General features: G+C 48.7%; 7 protein-coding genes across 7 annotated transcripts; all 7 read right to left on the bottom strand.

Moving 5' to 3' along the window:
- Positions 1-4,709: 4,709 nt before the first annotated feature.
- On the bottom strand, positions 4,710-5,703 carry LOC108165032 (estradiol 17-beta-dehydrogenase 8). The gene is made up of 2 exons (XM_017301069.2): positions 5,578-5,703; positions 4,710-5,517 (listed from the first exon to the last, which is right to left on the bottom strand). The coding sequence occupies exons 1-2, from the start codon at positions 5,618-5,620 to the stop codon at positions 4,811-4,813; spliced, it is 750 nt and encodes a 249-aa protein (XP_017156558.1). The 5' UTR covers positions 5,621-5,703; the 3' UTR covers positions 4,710-4,810.
- A 361-nt stretch (positions 5,704-6,064) lies between these two features.
- LOC108152210 lies at positions 6,065-6,564 on the bottom strand. Its single transcript, XM_017281413.2, has one exon. The coding sequence runs from the start codon at positions 6,562-6,564 to the stop codon at positions 6,106-6,108; it is 459 nt and encodes a 152-aa protein (XP_017136902.1). The 3' UTR covers positions 6,065-6,105.
- A 243-nt stretch (positions 6,565-6,807) lies between these two features.
- Positions 6,808-7,878, bottom strand: LOC108152142. Its single transcript, XM_017281288.2, has one exon. It carries the CDS (start codon positions 7,876-7,878, stop codon positions 6,886-6,888), a length of 993 nt encoding a protein of 330 aa, XP_017136777.1. The 3' UTR covers positions 6,808-6,885.
- A 2,081-nt stretch (positions 7,879-9,959) lies between these two features.
- LOC108152079 (protein PRY2) lies at positions 9,960-10,947 on the bottom strand. The gene is made up of 2 exons (XM_033388846.1): positions 10,887-10,947; positions 9,960-10,809 (listed from the first exon to the last, which is right to left on the bottom strand). The coding sequence occupies exons 1-2, from the start codon at positions 10,945-10,947 to the stop codon at positions 9,980-9,982; spliced, it is 891 nt and encodes a 296-aa protein (XP_033244737.1). The 3' UTR covers positions 9,960-9,979.
- Positions 10,948-11,792: 845 nt separating this feature from the next.
- Positions 11,793-12,660, bottom strand: LOC108152010 (putative uncharacterized protein DDB_G0274435). Its single transcript, XM_017281027.2, has 2 exons — positions 12,577-12,660; positions 11,793-12,510 (listed from the first exon to the last, which is right to left on the bottom strand). Exons 1-2 carry the CDS (start codon positions 12,629-12,631, stop codon positions 11,807-11,809), a joined length of 759 nt encoding a protein of 252 aa, XP_017136516.1. The 5' UTR covers positions 12,632-12,660; the 3' UTR covers positions 11,793-11,806.
- Positions 12,661-13,603: 943 nt separating this feature from the next.
- LOC108151936 (PH domain-containing protein DDB_G0287875) lies at positions 13,604-14,583 on the bottom strand. Its single transcript, XM_017280903.2, has 2 exons — positions 14,514-14,583; positions 13,604-14,457 (listed from the first exon to the last, which is right to left on the bottom strand). Exons 1-2 carry the CDS (start codon positions 14,581-14,583, stop codon positions 13,604-13,606), a joined length of 924 nt encoding a protein of 307 aa, XP_017136392.1.
- Positions 14,584-16,976: 2,393 nt separating this feature from the next.
- LOC108151980 lies at positions 16,977-18,196 on the bottom strand. The gene has a single exon (XM_017280948.2). It carries the CDS (start codon positions 18,107-18,109, stop codon positions 17,126-17,128), a length of 984 nt encoding a protein of 327 aa, XP_017136437.1. The 5' UTR covers positions 18,110-18,196; the 3' UTR covers positions 16,977-17,125.
- Positions 18,197-18,335: the final 139 nt, after the last annotated feature.

The following is an 18,335-nucleotide window of genomic DNA, read 5'->3' as shown; positions in this document are numbered from 1 at the left end:
ATAGTGTTTAAGGGAAAAAAAATGCCAAAGTACCTGATAGTATTTAAGTCGAGAGCCAGCCGAGACCCTGACACGGCGCTCTCATCAATTACATTTAAAAAACAAAACAATTTAAATTTATTAATATAATTTGTAATATTTTTTTTTGGAGCTATAACTAAACGTATGAAGATAAGTATTTCGATATAAGGATATGCCGATAGAGAATATACAAATGATAGATGTTAGATCTTCGACAGTCGCCTTAACTTATGACACGCCCACACACTCTCGAGACAGCGCCCATGCTAGCAGCAACTAAGAGATAGAGGATAGAACATGTATTCAATTCGTCAGTTCAATTGTTCTAAGTGTACTTCTAAGTGTATAACGGTCTACTAATCCTAGTTGTAGCTTAAACAAACACACACACCCACACACATCTACATAATGATACACCTACATATATATATATATATATATATATATATATACATAGATATAGCTATACATACATAGTATTTACATTCATACATACTATATATACAAATAATTTTTTTGCATAGACCCTAAGCATTATATTTTGATAAATGAACAATTCGAAGTAATCATCCAGCAGACGTGTATAATTCTTGTATTTCTTGTAATTCCTGCAATTCCTGTAATTCCCGTTCCCCCAAGTTCAGTTTAGTTTCTCTATATTTATCATAGATCCGTGTATTTGTGGATATCGCGCTTGTCAATTAAGCGACAAACAAATATAAGTGTTTTTACCTATACAGAATGAAAATTATAAAAACAAATAAGCTAAAAACAAAAAACAAAAACAATAAAACACACACACACAAAGTTAAACACGAAAAAAATTAAATAAAATGTATTGAAAAAAAAAAAAAAACCAAAACCCAACCAAGTGGGGAAAATCATTCGGAATTTGACATCAAAGCGCGCGGCCAACAGCAACAAATGGCTGTCGGGTAGTCCCCAAGTCCAAAGACAAATAAGCGGGGAAAAACATTTTTAATTTGAGCCAGGACATGGGCAGGGATATAGACAGGCCGGACCGGACCGGACCGGACCGGACCGGACTTGGCCGGAAAGGGAGTTGAGTTGGCCTGGCCATGGCCAACTGTCGAGCAAACTGCAAAAAGCCAAAAATCAAACAAACAAAAGTGAAATTAAAATGTTGGCAGGCCACCATAGCCACCAGCAGCACCACCACCACCGCACCATGTGTGTTAATTTATGGCCAGTCGGAGTCGAACTTCCAGCTCTCTCTCTCTCTCGGAGTTGGTGGGTCAGAGTTGACAATGCAAACAAACGGCTCGCTAAGCTCGACTAAAAATGCTTAATGAGAGTGCGTAAGGGTGGCTCTGTGCCACCCGGCGCCACCCACAGAGCCACCCCACTTGGCCACCAAGCCACCCGCTCTCGGGGCCGAGAGTTGGCCGCAAGAAATTCTGCGGCTGTGGCAACAAAGTCGCGCACGACGTCCATTAAACTAAATTAGTTGCCCTTTGTCACAGAGCGACCCTCGAAGCTGTCACACATGCTGGGGGGCTGGGGGTGCTGGGGGTGCTGGGGGTGGGCCTGGAAAAGGTTGGGAATTGAGTGGCATGGAGTGGGGGTGGGTCATACGTGCACTTAGTCAGAAGGAAGTTGCAATTGCGGTTAGCTGTGTTAATTAGCATTTCTTTGTTGCTGGAATGCTGTTCGGGGGAGAACACCTGAAACCTGGGCTGGACGCACACACGTGAGATCGCAGGCCGCACAATACTCACGAAGAAAGGCCGAAAAGAATGGGGCGATGGGGCACAGTGAAAGCTCTCAAGGCAGAACCATCCATGGAAATTCGCCTTCGAAATAAAAGACATTTTCCTTCCTAAAAGACTCTCTTGAGATCGCACACAAGAACAGAGATGGATGTGAGCTGCAGTGAAAGCTATCGAGGGGGGACTACCATGATTCTGCTCCTCGTTTTTACAAAACTGTCTCAGAGCTGTACAGATATTTGTGCTTATCAATCCGTACACCTTCAGAGTATTTACTGTTCGAAGCGTTGACAGGCGGTAGGTTTCTTTTGTGGCACCTTTTGTTCGCACACGACTTCCTGCCTGCTCGTCCTCCATAGCCCTGCTGCTTTTCAGTGGGAAGAACTCTCTTCTCCCCAACCAATCCCAAAGCAATCCCCAACCAATCCCATACCTCTCCCCTCTTCCATTGTCCGGTGAATTCGTGCGATCTGAGGAGCCATCCTTCTCGGAGCCACCTCAGCTTTTCTCTTTGTATCTTTTTAGGGGAGTCATCCTTGGGCAGGGGCGACAGAAAAGAGGGGACAAAAAACGGACACGAGGCGCACGAAGAGTTACGATTTCATTAACATGAGATATGGCAAGTGCCAGGGCTCCAACCATGGAGTGGGTCTGGTCCTGGTCTTGGGTCGGTAGTCGGTTGTGTTGAATGTGGGCCTGGTGTGTGCTGTGGTGTGGTAAGGTGGGAGGATTGTGGGGTCCTTCCTGGGGTCGTGTGGGGCTGGTTTACGGCTCAAGTGTTGGCTTGTCGTCGCTACTTGTGTCGCACTGCGTTGTTAATTGCTGGAAAGAGACGGCCACAGCGTGGTGGAAAGAGATGGCCTGAGCTTGGCGGAACGAGACAGAGACAGAGAGAGAGAGAGAGTGAGGTTGAGGCTTTGCTAGAACTTTGCCCCCCTTCATATGATTAGCAAATGTTTTGTTTTTCACTATGCACTAAAAACGAAGCAGGGAAATGGGAAATGGGAAATGGGAAGCGCACTAGAAAGCCATTCGGAAAGAAGGGGTGTGTGGGCTTGCTTGGTGGCTGGGTGGTTGCTAGGTTCGGGCCATAGCCCCAAATGCCTGGAAAGTTTTCTGTGGTGGGAGGTTGCTTAATGTTGGGCTGCCGCTGTAATTGCTACTCTACGCGTGTGTGTGGCTATGTGTGTGTGGTGTGTGGTGTGTGTATATGTGTCTATGAATATGTCAATGTTTGTGTACGGAAGTATCTATGGGTGTGCGGGCCTGGGCCGTATTCAAGTATGGGAGAGTTGAATTTCTTGAATTAATAAAATGTCTTCATTATTTAAATTGCACGCACGACCACAGCCCAGGATCCCCTCTGCAGCTACCCCTCATCACTCACCCCTGCCCCTCCACCACCTTCCCCAAACATATGTGTCGGTTGACAGCCTTGTATTTATGTATGTGTGGGTATTTTGTATCTGTGTGCATGTGTGTGCATGTGTACGCTTCCAACTGAGTTAATTAGCAGCTGGGGAATTGTGAAATATATTAATATTGTACATTTCGGTGGTTCCACACACCCCACAACCCACACCCCATTCGAAAACCCTCCGCAAAAGGACCCCGTGCCACCCCAATGACCACAACAAGCCGTGTCACGAATTCCATTTCCCACTTCGATGGTCCTTTTGTGGTTGAATGGTCGCTCGGTCGGGTCGGGGTCGCGTTTTTCGATGGATACGGGGGCCCGACCGAAACAATCAAGGTGGTTTCAAGGCCCCCAGAGACAGAGACAGCGACAAAGAGAGAGAGTGAGAGAGAGAGTTTGACTTCAGACGTCTAATAGGAATGTTTCTCGTGCAATAAGAACAATCCTACCATCATACACAATCAACAGTCTCAGCCCATCGCGTGGTAAGTAGATCCTCAATCACTAGGTCCTGATGGAATTGGGCTTGAACCATTCAAATAAGAGCCTAAATATTCAGCAATTCAGCCACCCTTCCTCCTCTTCACTTACTAAAACTAGCACACCTTTTCCGTAATTAGAATGTATTAGTATTTGTATTTAGAATGCATTCTTATCACTTTTAGTTCAATTTAGCTATAATTTCGAGTCCTCAAATATTGGTCTAAAATTTATACATATATCTTTCCTGGTTGTACTCGACCAGTTCGGTTATATGCGTCGCGCGTCAAGCAGCAGCGCCCCTCGGTCGGTTGGGCGGAAAGAAGACTGCGTTTTGGCCTGGTATCCGATCTGCTAACCTTATTATGATTCTCATCCCAAGCGAATAAATACTATTATTACATATTACATACATATGTACATATATGTACATATGTACTGCAGGTCTACATACATATGTACCAATTTTTCCTCTTATTTTCAATGTAGCCTAAAAGTATGCAAGATTCATGAAATTGTTCAAAAACGAACGAAAATATATATTTGGAATATTATTATAATAATAATAAATACAATTGCAACATTGTAATTAAGTTTATTTATTAAAAAAAACAGCATGGTGTCCTCTGCGTACTTATCCTGGAGTATTCCGGAGACTATTATAGGTAAGACTATTATAGGTAGAACAAACATCAAACATCCTATTTTTTAATGGTCTACACTGGGGGAAATTTGACCCCCCCTTTCCGGCTTAAACTCATGTTTTAAAAGTAGTTAAAATAATAAATTTTGATCTTTCATGCTACGCAGTCAAAAATTCAACAGAAAACACCACTGTTAAGATGCAAGTTGTATAACAGTGCTGTTCGCTAGAGAGAAGCATGCGCTGTTAACAGTCGGTTAGTTTGTCTGTAGTTTGGAAAGCTCTACAACTAACACAGAAGCTCGCCTATAGGTGGCGATGCAACGATCATGTTCGTTCCAATGGGAGCAGGGCCGCAACAGGTGGCAGGTGGGAAGTGGGAGCTGCTGTATCTTCATTCTATTAAGAGATTACGCCCTTGTTAGGTCATCAGAAGGTCAGTTCTATTAAGAATGCAACTTCTGAATGGTGTTATAACAAATAAATGCAAAGTTTTAGCTCTACCCCCTAGCTCCTGGATCACTTGAGGCCGCCAGTGACCTCAATGGCTGCGCCATTGACATAGGCTGCCTTCTGGGAGGCCAAAAAGGCAATAACCTCAGCGATTTCCTCAGGCCTGCCCATGCGCCCGAGCGGACAGCGCTGTACCACCTCCTGCTTGATCGGCTCCGGAACTACGGCCACCATGGGTGTGTCAATGTAGCCGGGAAGGATGCAGTTGACGCGGATGCCGAACTTGCCGAACTCCTTGGAGGCCACCTCCGTGAAGGAGATCACTCCAGCCTTGGTGGCCGCATAGTTGGCCTGTCCCACATTGTTCATGCGAGCCACAATGCTCGAGAGGTTAACAATGCTGCCGCCCTCCAGCTTCTGTTCGATCATGGCCTTGGCAAAGTACTGGGTGACGAGAAAAGTGCCCTTCAAGTTGACGCTGTACACGTCGTCGAAGTCCCTTTCCGGCATCTTCAACAGGTAGCCGTCCCGTGTTATGCCCGCCGAGTTGACCACGATGCTGGGGGCCTGATCAAACTTCAGCAGCGCCTCGGCAACGGCTCCCTGGACACTCTTGGCGGAGGAGACATCCACCTCCAGAGCCGCAGATCGTCCTGCTCCCAGCTCCTTGGCCGTCTCTTGGGCAGACTGCAAATTGCGATCGGCGGCGATTACCTTGGCACCATCGCGGGCCAGCAGACGGCAGGTGGCACGCCCAATACCAGATCCGGCGCCTGCAATACACGGGGTATGAATCAAAGAACAAATTTGTTGCAAAACTGAGCGACATGCACCTGTGACCAATGCCACCTTTCCCGCAAGTATTCCGCCGGTCATTATGCCACGAGCTTCAATTAGATTCAAAATCCAGCACAAAACAACACGCCACTCTGAACTCTGATTTCTGGCTGAATGTGACTCTGTGGAAGTAATAGTTATCGTTCACGCAGCGCTGATCAGCTGGTTGGGTTAGATAACAGATGGATGGGGAGCTTCTGTGAAAGCTTAACTACAGCTTTATTTGACACAAAGCTTATGCTGAAAGCTTTATCATAGTCCAACAAAATGTTAGCAGAACAGATCGAATGATAATATTTCTTATAGTAAAATGTTCACTCTACGAACGCTAAATGATCAGCGAGAGACAACTTTACGACAGTAAGAAGCCTGCAAAACTATGGGGACATTTTATGAAAGCTAATAAGCCTCAAAAGTAATTCAAAGACTTCCCAAAAACTCCCGAAAATGTCCCATTTGGAAGCAACCCCAAAACTGAAAAAATGTAAGAAAATATTCAGTTATGAATAGTCGTATCATTTATTTCACTCCAGCGGTATAAGATAGTACTCATCAGCCCGAGGAGCCAAGTCCACAGCCCTTACATTACTGCCACCGATGTTTCGAGCCAATCCAAACTGGCGGAGTAGTTTCTTGAGATAGCGCTTCGGTATGCGCACCAACTGGCGACGAATTATGCGCTGGATCTTGTTCCAGGGTCGACTGCTGCCCCGATGGTCGTCCTCATCCTGCTGTAGGTCCTCAAAGTCCTGATCCTCAAGCGATTCTTCTTCTTGCTTGGACTGTAGAGCGGCCAACTGTTGGACCAACTGCTGCAATTGCTTCTCGCTCAGTTGACTGAGATCAATTTGGGCCTCTGCCTTGGCCACATCGCTGGCTCTCAATCGGAGCCTACCACTGCAGCCGGCGGCTGTACTGCCGTCGAAAGAAGCGACGAAGAAGATCGACAAGATCATCAAGTAGTAGAACGGCAAGCAATCCATGTTTGTTCTCGGCCCGAGGCGGGCCACTGTCTTAAATACGAAAGCTGCCTGCGGGGGCATATTTTCCGCCCCATCATGGCGATCACTATCACCATTTGCGATCTATCCAAATTTACATAAATGTGGGTCAAGTACATACTTTTCAAAAAGAATTCATTTATTCTGTGTATGCCCAAATAGAGTGGGGCTTCAAATCAAAAATTAGCTACAATAAATAGGAAAAAAAAATCTGTGTGTTGTTCGTGTGGAAGGGATCAATGATCTCCGATCGAGCCTGGGGGTGGGGGGAGTAGCTCACCCTTTCTCTCTGTGTGTCACCGCCTAGACGGCTGTGACGCGACGCTTGTTGCCCTTGTTCCTGTTCCTGTTCTTCCTGTTGTTCTTCTTGTTGCCGCCTCCGTTCACACGACGACGGTTCTGCAGCTTCTTGTTCTGGACGCGCTTCCTTACCACACGGCGCTTGTTGGGGCGGCGGTTGGTGTTGAGCATCACCTTCTGGCCGTTCTTGAAGTAGCGACGGTAGCGAGGAGGAATGCGGACGCTTATCTGCTGGCCGCGACGAGCTCCCTTGCGGCGCAGATTTATAAGGTTGTTCTGGGTGGCCTTGCTCTCGGTGGCGCCGGTGCCCTGCACCTCCGCATCGGTCACAACCTCGTATTCCTGGGCTCCGGCGGCAAGGGCTGCCTCCAAGGCTTGCTCGTCGAGCATCTCGGCATTGGCTGCCAGGGCGCCGGGATAGGCCTGGGCCTGAGGCTCATCGGCATCCGCTGGATCGTCTTCTTCCGCATTGGCTCCATAGGGTAGGGCATCGCCTTGGCGAGCTGTGCTTGTGCCTGTTGTCGTGGGTGAGGTGGTGATGGTTCCCGTGGCCGAAGGAATGGTACCCGTGGAAGTGACGGTAACAGTGGGACTGGCGGTGCCGGTGGTGCCGGTGGTGCCAGTGCCAGCTCCAGTGATAATGATGGGGATCACGGGCTGGCTGCTGCTGCTAAACATGTTCTTGAACATGAGGAACTTCTTCAGGAAGAGGCGTCCACTCGAAGCGTCTTTGGTGCCTGTCGAGCTGCTGCTGCTGCCCTGAGCCGCCGCACCACCAACGGTCAGCTTATCCTGGTCGGCCTTCTGGTCCAGGGCCACGGCGAGATCGGCGTCGTTCGATCTGAACTTGGCCAGGGCCGGCTCATTGAAGTAGGAACTGCGTCGGGCCTTTAGCAGCTGGGCCGCCGACTTGGGCTTCTCCTGACCGGGGCCGGCCTGGACGAGGCAAGCAGCCAGCAGGCAACCCAGCAGGACCAGGGACACTTGGTGCTTCATCATTGACTGTGCGGCGAAGTTGCGGCTGAGTTGGAAACTACTCTGAGGCAGAGAACTTTTCTAGCAACCCGAATGGTGGTGGTGGTGGCGGCGGCGGTGGCGGAGATGGAGTCGTGTGTTCTCGCCCGGGTGGGTAATGAATGTTTGATACATTACCGCCCCAACTGGATGCCTTTTATACCCGAGACCCGATCCGACCAAATGCAAATGACTTTAAAGTACCTCACACTTCTGGCTCTGGGCAACGGTAAATTGCCAAGGGAGTCAACGGTTCGCTCGGCACTCTGTGTACTTTTGCCTATATACACATACACCAGCACCACCACCGAGACCCCAGACCCCAGACCCCAGACCCAAACCAAAGACCTATACCCAGGCCCAGGCCCAGGCCCAGGCCCATCATTCGCGCAGATTCATTCAATTCACAATTGAATTGAATTGAATTTCGGTATCCATTTTGGAATTTTGCCTGAAAAAAAAAAAAAAAACGCTTGCAGCTATTTGGACCCCGTTCAGCAAAGTTCTTCACCGTCATCGTCTTCGTCGTCAACCTCTTGTTCTGCTTATCATCTTTGCGGACAGTCCGGCCACAGTTCCAGTCCCAGTCCCCTGTCCGTTGAGGCGGAACGGCTCGGAGAGGTTCGGAGGTTCGGAGGTTCGCTTTCTAAACAGAGGCGGCTGGCAGGCAAATGTTACATACCCGTACGCCGTGGTCGAAAAGTGAAAACAAATTTGGCCAAAAAACGAATTTCTAATTGAAACAACTGGGTCAAAGGGTGTACAATCCCGGCCTGAGGCTCCATGACCTCCATGGCTTAGAAAATAGCTATCCCAAGTTAAGCAAAATCGGATGACTACTAGATTAAAGTCCGGCCTACTGGTTTGCTTACTCAGTTGTATATTTGTAAGTTGTGGAATAATTACCATAAGTCTTTCCATAATTCTAACTTTCGATTAGCTTTTGTCTGGAAAGTCGCTGTATATTTTCTACAATCGCATTCTTATTGAATTGGTCCAGTGTAAAGCTTTTCAACTGGACCACTGGACAGAATTGAAGCCGATTATTCAACGCAGCAAGAAAAAATTGTACTGCTGGGTGCGAGGGCCTTAAGGCCGACTTTGCCAAGGTGGCTATCGATGTGGTCCTGCTTATCTTTTTCCACGTTTTTCATTTTGAGACTTTGAGGAAATTGGAGTTCCCTTCCGAGATTTGGGATATCCAAATGTTGGTTTCCTTTTTGTTTAGTACATCGTTTGTTGGTCGCCATTCTCAGGCAATGAGGCGGCGGATGATGAACTTTTCTGATGTGAATTATGCATCTAATTCAAAAGTTTTTTTCTATTGCGGAGCTCATCAGATGTCGAATCGTAAATGGAGATGCATCATCGGAGAAACCTGTTTCAGATAATGATGAAACCCGATTTCCGTAAATGCATAAAGGATGCAACTGAACGAGGAGTCAAGGTTCGAATCATTACCGGCACTCCGATGATCTGGCTCTATGGCCCGCTGATCCTGAAGCTCTGGAAGTCTATACCTTGAATTTGAATTTTCTATATTTCGAACTAAAACGGGTCCAAACAGCGTTTAAAAAGCACATTTCGTCCGACTCTGTAGGTCGAGTGTCCATAGTCGAACGTTTTCTTTGGTCTACAAAGAAAAGGTAATGATGCAGGTTTTTTTTTTTGATTTTTTGATTGGAATTGGTTGGTTCCAAATCTCTCTTTTAAATAAAAAAGTTTTTAAGTCGTCGTCCTGGCCCGATATTTGACTCATATCGGTGCAAGCTACCGAAGCAGAAAAAGTGAGGCGGGGGTTTGCGTACGTGCGAAGCGAGTTCGCAGTGGGCTTGCCCTCTAGTATTTTATATTCATTGACCCAGAATGATCTATATAGAGGCCCCTTAGAGGACGTCATCTCTGAGAATTTTCAGTGGATCAATGAATGCTTCGGATACATGCGAGATTCAAAGTCACCGAGTTCAGAGTGTTCCTCTGTTCCTCCTGGGATAAAATTGGACTACAGTGAGTGTTTCTGTATATTCGGTTTATTCATCACTGATTCATTTGGGGTCTACAAGGCCAAATATCCGATGTGGATCTAGTTGCGGCGGCTGCGTCTGCGGTTGCGACGGATACGACGTTTGGCGCTCTGGCGCTGGCGGCGGCGGGCCGCACGGTGGCGACGGTTGGCACGGCTGCGGTTGCGACGGCTGCGGCGACCCTGACTACGGCGCTTCTTGTTGAGGCGGCGGCGAACGCGGCGTCGCTTAGCCTGGGCGCGGCGTCGGTTCTGGGTGTTGCGCCGGCGCATGGCCTGAAGGCGCTTACGAAGGGCTTTGTTCTGGTCCTGCTGCCGGCGGAACTCGAACTCCTTCAAGATGGCGCTGCTAGAAGCCTGGGAGCCGGAGCCGGATCCGGAGCCGGAGCCGGAGCCGGGGCGGTTGCCGCCACGACGGAGGCCTGAATCGGCGCGATTGTGCTGGTAACCGACCAGGTCGAAGCTGTCCTCCTCGTTGTCCAGATTGTCATCGTCGTTTTTGGCACTGGCCCTGTAGGCGCCCACATACTTCTCGTCCTCGCTGTTGTCGTCATCCTCGTCGTCGTCGTCGTCGTTATCTTCTTCGCTGTAGTCGTTAAGGGCACGTCTGGTGGCTGCTGTAGTTGATGGGGATGATGTTGGTGATGATGTTGGTGATGCTGTTGGTGAGCTGGTGGATGTTGTAGAAGTTGGTCCCGTAGTAGTAGCAGTAGTGGGAGTGGTAGCGGTAGGGGCAGTAGTAGTGCCAGTGGTGGTTGTAGGGGCGGGACATGGGGGAGTGCCGTTCTTCAAGGCCAGCAGCTGGCTAAGACTCCGGGCCTCCAACTGGTTTGGTTGCTTTAAGAGGCGGTATCTGAGCCGGGCGACGCTCTCCTCATCGCTGCGTCCCGCTGTAAAAATAAACCGAAAAGTGGAGTCGGCCAGGGATCAAGTGGTCCTCGATAATCAGGGGTAAAGGGTCACTCACCGGCAGCCTGGGCCACGGCTGTTGCGGCTACCAATAGCAAAGCGCAACATAAGAACTTCATGGTTCGACTTGGGGCTTATCCTTCTCCGCTGGTACTGTTTGAATCTCAGTCTCTGGCTCGGGGCTGTTGCTCTGCCTTAGGGAAGGTCGCTGTTTGACTGTGCCATTGCCAGCGGCCACTCGGGATTATATACCCAACCCGGGCTCAACGCTCCAGTTACTGTTGACTCTACAGACGCAACAAAAATTTGCCGAAAATGTCTCATTATCATTTCTTTTCGCAAATTTGCAAATTTAAAAAAGTTTTTGCATAAATTTCGGTGACACCACCAGCGTCTTCATCGCCACAGGTCGATCGCCCATCGCCCATCGCCCCTTTGTGGTTGAACTAGTTTGACCCTCGTTCTAGTATCTAGCATCTAGAATTGATTCTGGTACAGATTCTCGCTACAGTGCAGACTAATGATTGGAAACGTAATTCTATATTGGACCTAGCCATTATCGTTGTTAGTTTTTCTCCAAGAATTATTGCATATCCATTCATCCCATGATGAATCAAAGAAATCACACATTTTTCTGCTGTTTTAGGAGCTGTTCCATAGCGAACCAATCTACGAATCTACAGATGGATGGCATGCCTTCATGTTCTTCATAAGAACTTATGTGGGGACAAGGGTTTTGGGCACCAAACAGAGTGGTGCTTAGTAGTCCTCCCAAGCAAGTTTGTACTGAAAATGTTTTTCTTTTTTTTTTCGGGGCTTTTTTTTTTTATCAAATCAATATGGTGGACAGATTCCTGAGCTTACGATAAGGGCCTCTATTTTGAGGACAGTAGTAGTTCGTGTCATATGCATGTTTTCTTTATTTGTGCTCATGGATGGGGGTCACATGGACTATTCAGGGAGTCTGGGCTTCTGGGATTAGTTACGCACGCGGATACGGCGGTTCCTGTTGGGCGTGGCCTGGCGGAAGCGCTTGATCAGGCGTTGGTTCCGGCGACGGGTGCGACGCTGGCGCTGGCGATTCACCTGCTGCTTGCGACGGCGCTGCTGCTGCTGACGGCGCTTCTGGCGACGGCGCTGCTGCTTCTGCTGCTGGCGACGGCGGCGCTGGTTTAGCTTGCGACGTTGCTGGCGGCGCTGGCGACGAAGACGGTTCTGGCGACGGCGGCTTGAGTTGTTGCGGGTGGCCCGGGCGGCGGAGGCAGCCACGGCATGGGAATCGTCCCCCTCCGCATCCTCATCATCGTCATGCTCGAAACCGGCCACCTGGTGCTCATTGAAATAGTCCTCCTCTTCGTCATCATTGCTGTCCAACTGACGGGTGGTGCCGGAGCCACTGCCAGTGCCGGCGCTAGTTCCACTGTCAGTTGATGTGGGGCTGGTGGTGGGGCTGGTGGTGCTCGTGCCAGTGCTTGTTGTGGGTGATGTGGGTGTGACACTGGTGGTTGTCGTGCCGGTACCGGTGCTGGTTGGCGCCACCGTAGTGGTGGTGGTCGTGCCCTTCAGGCTGTTGATGATGTCCGTCAGCTGAGTGGCACTCAGGCGACCCTGTGCGTTGGGCTCATCGCGCTGCCGGCCAAACAGCTGATAGTTCTGGCCACTGTTGGCCTGGTGAGGCTTTGCTGCAAGTGTTTTGGGTTCAGATTTGGCGGTTCGTTGTCTTGGCTCAAGCTGCGAGCACTACTTACCGCTGGCAATGGCTGCCAGGCAGACCACTACGAGTAATCCCTTGAGCATATGCATGTCCTAGACGATATGATTCTACTGGGCTTGGCTAGGGCGGAATCTGGCTGCTTGCGAATCTCTCTCGATGGCTGGGCTCGGTGTGACTGACTTCGAAGGGCCCAGCCTGGCATATTTATACATATGTCACCAACTTACAACGCCAAGGCCCTTCGTGGCCCTCAAAGATGTAACACTTACGAACGCTTACGCTTACAACAACAAAAATCGCACTCGCTCAGGAAGAGGGAAAGAGATGGATGGATGCCATAGAGTGGGTCCATGGTTTGGTCCAAGTGTGGTCCGAAGAAAGGGCACAAGAAAGCGCTGACCAAGATGTAAGTCGTTTTGCATAATGCCATAAATAATCAAAGCCAGAGCCAAAGCCAAAGCCGAATCCGCTGACCCCTCGCAAGAACCTCGTAACCTCAGCAGCGATCGCTCCCCATTTGCATAGCTCGCGAATCGATCCATCGATTAGCATTAGCATATTCATACATGGAGTCAGGCCAGAATCTCCTCAGACTTCTACCTAAGGGCGAAAGTGTAGTCGATGTCAATGAACCGCTGTCTGAGCCCAACATAACCGTACAGATCCAGTTCATTAATGATTCGGATGGGGAACAATCAGCTCTGTTGTACAGAGGAATAGTGGATCCAATGAAAGCTTAATTAGTTCCAGGAATTGGTCTCCAAGAACAATTAGATATAAATCATTCCATAAAATGGCACTATGCATACTTTTATACTCGTAGTAGGCCCTGACCTCTGCTTGGAAGATCTTCAGGATGTTCAGGAATACGCAATTAATACAAGATCTTTAAAGATTATTGCCATTTCTTCACTAGATCACCAATATTTTTGAATCAATTCCAACACTCTAAATAGATCTCAGAAAATCTTGAGATGGGAATAAACGTTTGATTCGCATACAATATTATTTTATTTCAGGCGCTTGGTCAAAGTCAAATTGGGGATCGGATTTCGAGGGTCCTAGAAACGGACGACACGGCGACCGCCACGACGACGGCGCATCAGCTGGCGCAAGCGGCGACGCTGGTTCAGGCGCTGACGGCGTCGCTGGCGCTGGCTTTGCTGACGGCGGCGGCGGCTCTGGTTGTTGCGACGGCGGCGCTGGCGCTGGGCCTTGCTGCGGCTCCGATTGCGACGGTCGCGGCGTGTGGAGCGACGACGGTTCTGCTTCTGGATGCGGCGCAAGCGCTGCGAGTTGCGACGGTCGGCACGGCGCTGGCGGCGCAGAACGGCCCGCAGTCGCTGGTTGTGTTCCTGCTGCAGACGCTGGATGCGACGACGGTTGCGCTGATCCGCCTGGAACTGGCGCCACTGCAGCTCGGTGGGGCGCGCCACGGCCGCGTTGGAGTTGGATTCTGCCTGTTGGACAGCATTGCCTCCGGATCCAGCGGCAAGCACATAGTACTCGTCATCATCATCGTCGGTCTCATCGTCGTCTTCCATGCTGCCGCTGCCCGCCTGCTCCTCATCGTCCTCCTCGTCGTCGTAGGCACGGGCCAGCTCCTCGTCGGAGTCCCCATCATTGTCATTGCCAAGGGCCCGACGTGAAGTCGCGGTTGGACTAGTAGTCGGCGAGGACGTCGCGGTCGATGTACCTGAAGTTGTGGTGGGGGAAGTAGTAGGGGACGTGGTTGTGGGCGATGTCGGCGAGGTTGTGACTGTGCTCGTTGTCGCAGCCGCGGTGGTTGTAGTTGTGGTGCCCTTCAGGGAGCTGAACTTGTTGGCTATGGAGGAGGTGAATCTGCCCTCCGGCTGGCCATCCTCGAGGCGGCCCGCGGAGCGCAGGCCCAGGCGATAGCTCTGACGGCGTTCGGCTGCGAATTGGAGGTTGTAGTATCCCATGGACCAGGAGTGCTCTGGGAGGACTTACCAAGAGTGGCTGGCGGGGCCAGAACGGCGCAGAACGCCAGCGCCAAGCACAGCTGTAGCAGGCAGTGCATTCTGGGTCGGATTGGATGTTGGATATTGGATGGATGAAAGGACCTGGAAAGGATTGGATTCAGCTACTTGTTGTCTCTGAGCTGGCACTCGCAACTGACTGACAACTGACGAGAGTCCGGCGATTATATAGCCCGTCAAAGTCAAAGTTCTGATCAGAACCGTTGATCGATGGCCATCACTCCACCTCGTCCACCCCTCTCTCTGGCAGTGCTATTAGCTGGGCCGAGAAGCGCCCCAGGCGGGTCAAAGTGAACAGGGGCCATGGTTCAGCAGACGAGTTTTATGCTAATTCTCCACACATTTCTCTTGCTTGCCAAAACATTCTCTCCAGTTGAACCAATGATTGATTGACGTCAGATTTGAGAACTCAACTTGGAACTGGGAGAGCTTCGGAGAATGGCACAACAAGAATAGCTTGACCCCTACCATCGGGCCCAAACTATTTCGCACTTGACTCAGTTGGTTTCTTCGTTGCGGACACTGTGGACACAGCGGACACATCCAAAGAAATGCCAGTAGTGGCATTACAGGTGTTTCTGTAAAAGGATATGTATGGATATGTATTCGTATCATGTCTGGAATTGTGTTGGGTTCTAGTTCTACTGTCCCAATAGTCAGACTGAACTTTGCCCTGCTTCTGATCATACCATAAATCTTTCCAGTCCTATAAAAAGACATCAGTCATTGTGTAATTTTTATGTTCAAAGGTAAAGGTAAGGTGATGAATATGATTCGTGTTATTCGATTGTTAATCGATTAATTAATAAATATTTTACTCCACTGTACAGATTAGTAAACAGTAAATGTTCAATAAGTGTAATGCATGGAGATCTACTATCAGATGAATTCAGTAGAATTAAAGTTCTCAGATGACATGAATTGAGAATAAAAAGCTTGGTAATACGTCAACATTATTATAAAACAAAATTAGTGCAATCTTATAGTCATTTCAGTAATATCCATTAGGTTAAAGTGCGTTTCCAGTATACATACTTCTACAGCTACTTAGAATATGCGGTGTCCAAGGAGATGTATTTTCTAAGTAGCTTCCTCCGAAATTATGAAATATGTAATTCAAATATTTGTAACATCAAATGAATAAAATTAGAAAAAGTCCGTAGATTGAAGTATCAGGACAAATTTAGTCGAGTATATACATAAGTGCATACAAGTATAATAAATATATAAAATATACAGTTTTTTATTATGTAATTTTTTGCCTAGCTATGCTTAAATTCCCACATATCAGAAAGGTCGATTAAAGCCAAGGAAGACTTTGGTTTGATTAAAAGCCGGTCTATGGCATTCCTGGATCATATTACCCCAAATTTACCACAATATGTCCCTCCTGTTCCTGCTGAGTAGTCTCCTCTGTGCCTTAAATGTATCAAAATGGGCTTCTCTTGAAACCCTTTCTTGGGTCATACTGCGTCTTATTAACATTCACTCTCTTGAAAGCCGAGTAATGTGCCACGGAATGCCTTTTCTCTACAAACTTCTCTCCGTTTTGCAGCCCTCAATTGCCCACATCAGTCCACTTAGTAGGCTTTACTTTCCTCTGCATCTTCTAACTACACGGAACATTAATTTGTCCGTGGTCTTTGCCATAATTATAATAAATATCTCTATTTGCTTTCCTTTGTGCACTTTTGCTTTGAAGGTCACAAACACATTACTGATTTATAGAATTTAATTGAACTTAACTTTAAAGTTATTTTGTTTGGCTTTGAGCTTTTCCCTGACCATAATTGCCTGTCAGTTAGTGCCAATAAATCTATGCCACCGGGTCAGAGTTTTTGCCACAGTCTTTCTTAACTTAAAATTTAAATTGCATATACATAAGTTTCAATATACAGTTGAACTTCCATAATTCTAACCACTATTATCCAAAAAACCGTGCGATTAATAGGGACTTTGACTTAAAGAGTTGGACGTAATGTGCTCCCCAAAACGCTGTTGCCACCCATTTTAGTTGGAAATCTATCAAATTCAAGTCACAGACGTTCGACTTATAGAAGTTCAAATGTGTACGAGTATGTGGCTTTGTTCAATAATTGTTCCCTATCATTTTCTAAAAAAAAACCCAGCCCTTAATGGGGAATAAATGGGAATACCATTCATAAATTCAATAAGTTGGCAATCCGAGAATAATCTTTACCAGAATATCGCGACTTTTTGGGATCTGTTGTCAAAATATTCTAAGAGGATTAAATGCCATATAGTCTAAAATAATTTAAAATACTTTTGTGATGCTTTGTCACGGGTACAAGCCATGGGTACAATGCCAAAAATAAATATGTAGCTTGGAAAATTTGTAAGCTCTACCTGCAAACAGTCATTCCCCAAATGGAAGGCAAATAATAAAAACAGATTATTTTCATATCACATTTTATTTCGTCATCAAATCGTTATCAATTTTTCGCAGATTTCTTGTCAGGTGCAGAGGTTCGGCTTAGCTCTTAACTATAATACTATGGAAATGGGATCGTCAGAGAAAGGACCTCTCTCCTAAATCCACAATCCTCCTGGTAAACGGCGTCGTTAGCCCTGCAGGACGACTTGACCCCCGCGGCGTCGCTGGCCGCGTTGCCGGTTGCCGGTGGGTCGGATTACGCGTACGTTACGCCGACGGTTGCCACCGACGCGGCGTCTCCTGTTGCCGGAGGCACCACCACGACGACGACGACGACGTCCGTTTGAGCCGCGACGGCGAATATTGCGACGTCCGTTATTCTTGCGGCGGCGGACAACGACGCGGTTGGCGCGCTCCTCCTCGACGGCATCGGAGTCGGCGGCGGAGGCCGAGCGCTCCATGAGGGCGACGACGGCGCCGTCGGGAATGGCATCAAGAGCGGCACGGGGTACGAGAAGGGCAGCCTTGCCAGTTTTCTCATCGACGACGCTCTGGCCCTCGATCTCAATGATGCCGTCGGGCACCATGATGGCACCAGCCTGATCCCTGGGGATCACCATTTGGGTGGGCTTTGCGTTCTTCAGAAGCTGATGGCCGCTGGGCTGGCCGTTGGCCTGGTTCAGATTGAGGTTGAGGTTGGGGGTCTTGCGGAGGTTAACCAAGGCCTGGACAGGCTCATCGTCCTCATCATCATCATCCTCGATATCCTCGTCATCCTGGAAGTTGTTCTTGTTCTTGTTGTTAAGCAGAACCAACTGGCCGTGGCGCGCAAAGTTGAGGCCCAGCTGGTGCTCCAGCTCATCCTCATCGTCGTCGTTGAGCTCCTCACCATTATCATCGTCATTATCATCATCATCCTTAGGATGGATAGGCTGCGCCACGTCGTCGTCGTCATCATCATCGGACTCCTCAACAATCTCAAAGCCTTGGACAACGGCACCAGCATTGGGTAGACCACTGGGTATGGACAGGAAGAGATACGGGTGCTGCTGCTGGAGATGCTGCTGCTGCTGCTGCTGATGGCGGAGGAGCTGGCGCTGCTGAAGGCGTGGCTCGGCCAAGGCCAAGGCCAGCAGGCAGCTCAGGGCGAAGAGAGCACCGAGCTTGGACATGTTGCGTGGAAGGCGTGGGCGATCCTCAGAACAGCAATTGCACAAACTGGAATCAGTCGGTGAGTGTATGGATGGGTCCTAATTGTAAGCAAAGTTCCAGAGAACTGTACAGCTCGCTGCGATGGCATTAGGTTTTTATGCGAAAAAGCTCTAGCCGCCGCAGAATGGAAGAAAGAACTCTTCTGGACCCGAACGAGGGAGAAGAAAGATGGAATCAGATGGAATA

The sequence above is a fragment of the Drosophila miranda genome, chromosome XL (assembly GCF_003369915.1).
Source record: "Drosophila miranda strain MSH22 chromosome XL, D.miranda_PacBio2.1, whole genome shotgun sequence".
Taxonomy (NCBI): Eukaryota; Metazoa; Arthropoda; class Insecta; order Diptera; family Drosophilidae; genus Drosophila; species Drosophila miranda.
This window is presented reverse-complemented; position numbering and strand designations above follow the sequence as displayed.

Excerpts from the sequence above, each read along its gene's own strand:
- LOC108165032 (XM_017301069.2), bottom strand. The coding sequence starts at position 5,620 with ATGACCGGCGGAATACTTGCGGGAAAGGTGGCATTGGTCACAG. Across the intron at positions 5,518-5,577 it reads AAAGGTGGCATTGGTCACAG|GCGCCGGATCTGGTATTGGG; the intron begins GTGCATGTCGCT and ends CGTGTATTGCAG.
- LOC108152210 (XM_017281413.2), bottom strand. The coding sequence starts at position 6,564 with ATGGATTGCTTGCCGTTCTACTACTTGATGATCTTGTCGATCTTCTTC.
- LOC108152142 (XM_017281288.2), bottom strand. The coding sequence starts at position 7,878 with ATGAAGCACCAAGTGTCCCTGGTCCTGCTGGGTTGCCTGCTGGCTGCT.
- LOC108152079 (XM_033388846.1), bottom strand. The coding sequence starts at position 10,947 with ATGAAGTTCTTATGTTGCGCTTTGCTATTGGTAGCCGCAACAGCCGTG. Across the intron at positions 10,810-10,886 it reads AGCCGTGGCCCAGGCTGCCG|CGGGACGCAGCGATGAGGAG; the intron begins GTGAGTGACCCT and ends TTATTTTTACAG.
- LOC108152010 (XM_017281027.2), bottom strand. The coding sequence starts at position 12,631 with ATGCATATGCTCAAGGGATTACTCGTAGTGGTCTGCCTGGCAGCCATT. Across the intron at positions 12,511-12,576 it reads CCTGGCAGCCATTGCCAGCG|CAAAGCCTCACCAGGCCAAC; the intron begins GTAAGTAGTGCT and ends AAACACTTGCAG.
- LOC108151936 (XM_017280903.2), bottom strand. The coding sequence starts at position 14,583 with ATGCACTGCCTGCTACAGCTGTGCTTGGCGCTGGCGTTCTGCGCCGTT. Across the intron at positions 14,458-14,513 it reads GGCCCCGCCAGCCACTCTTG|CCGAACGCCGTCAGAGCTAT; the intron begins GTAAGTCCTCCC and ends TCCAATTCGCAG.
- LOC108151980 (XM_017280948.2), bottom strand. The coding sequence starts at position 18,109 with ATGTCCAAGCTCGGTGCTCTCTTCGCCCTGAGCTGCCTGCTGGCCTTG.